At 44.1% G+C, this 4,117-nt stretch overlaps 1 protein-coding gene across 1 annotated transcript; it reads right to left on the reverse strand.

Moving 5' to 3' along the window:
- Window positions 1–2,689: 2,689 nt before the first annotated feature.
- T265_05308 (hypothetical protein) lies at window positions 2,690–2,896 on the reverse strand (the record flags this gene model as incomplete). Its single annotated transcript, XM_009170291.1, has 1 exon — window positions 2,690–2,896. The coding sequence occupies one exon, from the start codon at window positions 2,894–2,896 to the stop codon at window positions 2,690–2,692; it is 207 nt and encodes a 68-aa protein (XP_009168555.1).
- Between the last annotated feature and the right edge of the window lie 1,221 nt (window positions 2,897–4,117).

The raw sequence follows: 4,117 nt of genomic DNA on the forward strand, positions 1-4,117 counted from the left end.
ATTCCGCTGTTTCTTGTCTTTTATCTTAGAATGTGCTTATCCAAGTACTGTTCAAGGTGATACAATAATCTCGTTTATTATCTTAAATCATTTATTTACCAAACAGATACTACATAAGTCCAACTCCTGAATGTCTCCACGACCCCAAACGCCAGTTAGTTTGCAGTAAAACACGCCCATGTGCACTTCGCCTATAGTAAACTTTATTTTATGCTTTTGACACCATCAAAGCGACCACAGATAATGGAACAAAGTGAGTGATATCATGATGTTTATCGACTGAAACACAACCACCAACATTATGTAACACATTTTGACAGATAGCCGATGGATTCGGATTGCCTGCTGTTAAAAAACTTAAAAAGTGAACCTTTTAAGAGGTAGAGGAAAATTTTTACTACAGGCAACTTAATGCAAAAAAGACCGAAAGATCGAAAGTTTACGCAAAGGAGAATATGCCCGTTGCTTCCTTGCCTGAATAATCTAGCTGAGCTTAGCAAGGCTTAGATTCCGGGACGACGAGGCGCTAAGTAATATTGTCAGGATTCCGGGCTCGTAAGTTTCAAGACTGTTTGTGCACCGCTGTAAAAGCAGAGCTTATATGAAATTTTAGTAGGTCTGTTCTTCTATGCATGATCCGAAGTTGCTCGTTAAAAGCAACCCACAAGCGTGCACCCACACTTGTTCATGTGTGCATATCCTTCAGTCAAAATCACGTACAAAAGTCCTTTCTTGGTCGAGGCATCACCGGACAGAAGGTTAGTAATATATTGTCGCACAAGAAAGATGAAAGCCTAACGGTTACTAGATAGCAAGCAGGGTATAAAAGTATAATAATAATTATGGTGAAGGAAAAATGGCTATGTGAAGGATTACTTCCATTTGTAACAAAAACGAATCAGTCCTGGTTTGTCGGGCGAGGGTTATTACACAGATCCCATATACTAGGCGGGAGGAAACCACATTTGCACTGTAATTTCCCCCTATAACTGGTCCAACGAACATCCTTGCAGCTCACTATCACGCGGGTTAACTCCTTACCTCCCCATAATTTTGCAAATACTCTCGTCTTATAGACTGATGCTCAGTGTGGGGTGAGACAACTGTTAACTTTAGTGCTGGCTTCTCGCGTCGACATTTGATTGTACTGCAGAATCACACTCTAGGCGATTTGTTTCGTTCCCGTTCTTCAGCCGTTCCTTGCTTGCCAGGTCAGCCACCAAATAATGACCCTTTCGTAGGCACCTGTGGCCTGCCAAAAACTGCTCTCAGATTTCACGTTTATTGTGCACATTCCATGGGATACCTCCTGTCACTCAACGGACTACACTGATCTCACGCTATTTCTTCCTATTTCCAAGCGGTAGCTGCTCCGGACGCCCCACAAAGTGATCGTCTATATTGCCTGCCCCCCAATTTACACGCACATTAACAAACTGAACAAAGATTACCAGTGATTACACGTCGGCTTGATTCTACTCCTTTCAATCTCCTCGGTTAGGCCTGATCCAGCTGCAGCAAGGATGCGCATCCCTCATCTGATAGCCGCAACCATTATATCCGTTACATGGATGTCCGGAACGGATGTATGTTATGAAAATGACGGCATACAATTGCCATAATAAGTCTAATGGCACACTCGTAAACACCATCTTCTTGCTTTTGAAAGTCCCCCCTTGTTCAATTGTTCTTTTACCTGCCACTACAAAGGGATCTTTCATCTGGACCTGTCCAAATCGCTGAGCCATTCGTTTGGACCTAACCAAAACAGTCATGTGCTACAATTTAGTTTTATTCGCTCACATGTTCAGTGATTCTACCAATGGTTCTCTATTGGCCCTATTCAGCAGCATTATTTTTCTATCTAAAATGCATTTTACACTTGCCTTCTTTCTGAGAGTGCCACTGGTGAGTTTAAGCAGTTTTAATGTGAACCATATTTTGGCAAAACCAACCATTTGTTTAAAATGCGAACATTTCAATCCCTTCCTCTCTATTTCAGCTTTTTGTGAGCCTGGCCATTAACTCAACTATCCAAAGTCATTCAGGGTTGAGGTTGTTTTTCCGTTCTGGTTCAAGCTTCATCTCCATATGAGTCTCAAATCATTCCCCATCGTTCCAGGTTTTCGGTTTCCCACGCTGTTCGATTACTTATCACGTGATAAGCAACCCTCCTTTGTTTCCCCCCTCAGTTGCTTTGTTGCCCGTAACATTCAGACCGGCTAGATCATGCCTAAATTGTTACAATGTGAAATAAGTCTATTTTTGACAGCATGCCCCAAGATATGGCGCTGTGACTTCACTAGATAACCAAGTAGCTGATATCATTCCCAGTTGCTCGCTACTGATGGTCTCAGATTTCTTGCTGTCCCTGTCGCACTGTTCTGAAGCTTTTGGGGCTCTTGGATCCTCAGTCCAACTGCGGCTGCTGTGTGCACCTGGGCGGCAGCACCAAGCGCCAACCACGCCGCACCCTCAATGGTGTTGGGAAGGTCCTTGCTCCTTGTTGGTCTTTTTCTCAGTAGTTCCCCGACCATCCCAAATAATAATAACAGTTTTTATTCGCAACCAGAGAGTATCATATCCTTCTGCACAATCATAAGAGTACGGTCAGAATAAAGACACCAATGAAATCAGTTGTGGGTGTCTAACAATTCCTGGAAGTTGGTGCAAAAAAGCTGGGTGGACACTATCCGAAATTGATGCTGTACTGCCAGAATTGGCACGGTCTGAGCTCAGTTGATACTGGGAGCAGCACAACATAATTGACGGGTTTATCTCCAGATGGTGGGGAACCTACCAACTGGGGCAGGATCGGACCGTATATACTAGCTCCAGCCTCTTCACCTAAGACGTCAATGAAGGGATGTGCATGAACCAAGGTGCGACGTTCCATTGACGGTACAACGGTGGCCACACTGTTCACTACAGCTTCGCTATCAATTGACGAAGCGTGTTACTTGCGTACATAACATCTTTCCGGCCCATGAAGTCTGTTCCCCAAATCCAGAAAAAAGGCCATCCTGGTGCAGAGCTGGCTCGTTCTGTCAACACATTCCAGTTTTCTTTCAATAATGGCCATCTGGTTCTGCATTTTGCATCATGTTGCCCGAATCAGTAATTCTACTCAGAGTGAGCAGCGACTTAAGTGCTGGGAGCTCACTCGCAGTTTGGGGCCCCGGCCCCCAACGGCGTGGGGCCTGACTCGCACTTGGATCAAGACTAACGTGGTGAATTCCACGGCCAATCTGTATCCCAATCAAAAGCATCGGGACCAGCTGAATAGTGGAGAGCATTCCAAACGTGACTCAAGTACCAGCACTGGCGGTCTCTGAGTCAGTATTTTGGAGGCTCTCTCCAGGCAGATTCAACGGGTTTTAAATTTGTACCCCTCCTCACCTGCCTACCTTATTCCAAAAATAGAGTAGGCCGCTCGCACGGCCGGTTACTTAAAACCCATTGCTGGTTGTCACTGATTTACCTTTTTTAGTCATATATGAATCTGAAGGATGTTTGATTACTCTTTCTGATATCCTCGAGACGATCGAAGTCAGGAGAACGATTCGATGGGTGAATAGGTCCAACCTATCGGCCACTTGATGAAATAGCAGGATAGAGGCAACCTCTCATTTTAGCCCTGGCCTTGCTTGATCCATAGACTGAACAAATGGCTATGAAATATATTATATTCTAATGGTGATAGTTTTATCAGTTTATGAAGGCTCATTGTGAGCCTAAAGATTTCGTCCTCCATCTCTGATACTATGATAGGTATGTGGCTAGTTGAGCAACACCTTATACTTTTGATACTGGCCCAGCTCCAAACTGTTGTGTAGCGAGGTTTTCAAGACTTGGAAGGGTACACGGGGTTTTTGCCATTCTTCTCAACTGAGAGTCCTGGTTTATTTCTGTTTTCTTCCCTTTCTAGCACACAGACACGATCTGTATTCCACAAAGTCATGGGCACCTTTTAGTAAGTTGAAGTTCGTAGTATCGCTGATTCATCCGAACATTTAACCCTACTCACAGGTCATTAGCACAGAGCCGATGCCCTTGGTGAACACAAACGTTCTACGATATACTTGTGGGATTTAAACAGTGGGATATCAGCATTTAA

This window comes from Opisthorchis viverrini (genome assembly GCF_000715545.1).
Source record: "Opisthorchis viverrini unplaced genomic scaffold opera_v5_98, whole genome shotgun sequence".
Classification (NCBI taxonomy): domain Eukaryota; kingdom Metazoa; phylum Platyhelminthes; class Trematoda; order Opisthorchiida; family Opisthorchiidae; genus Opisthorchis; species Opisthorchis viverrini.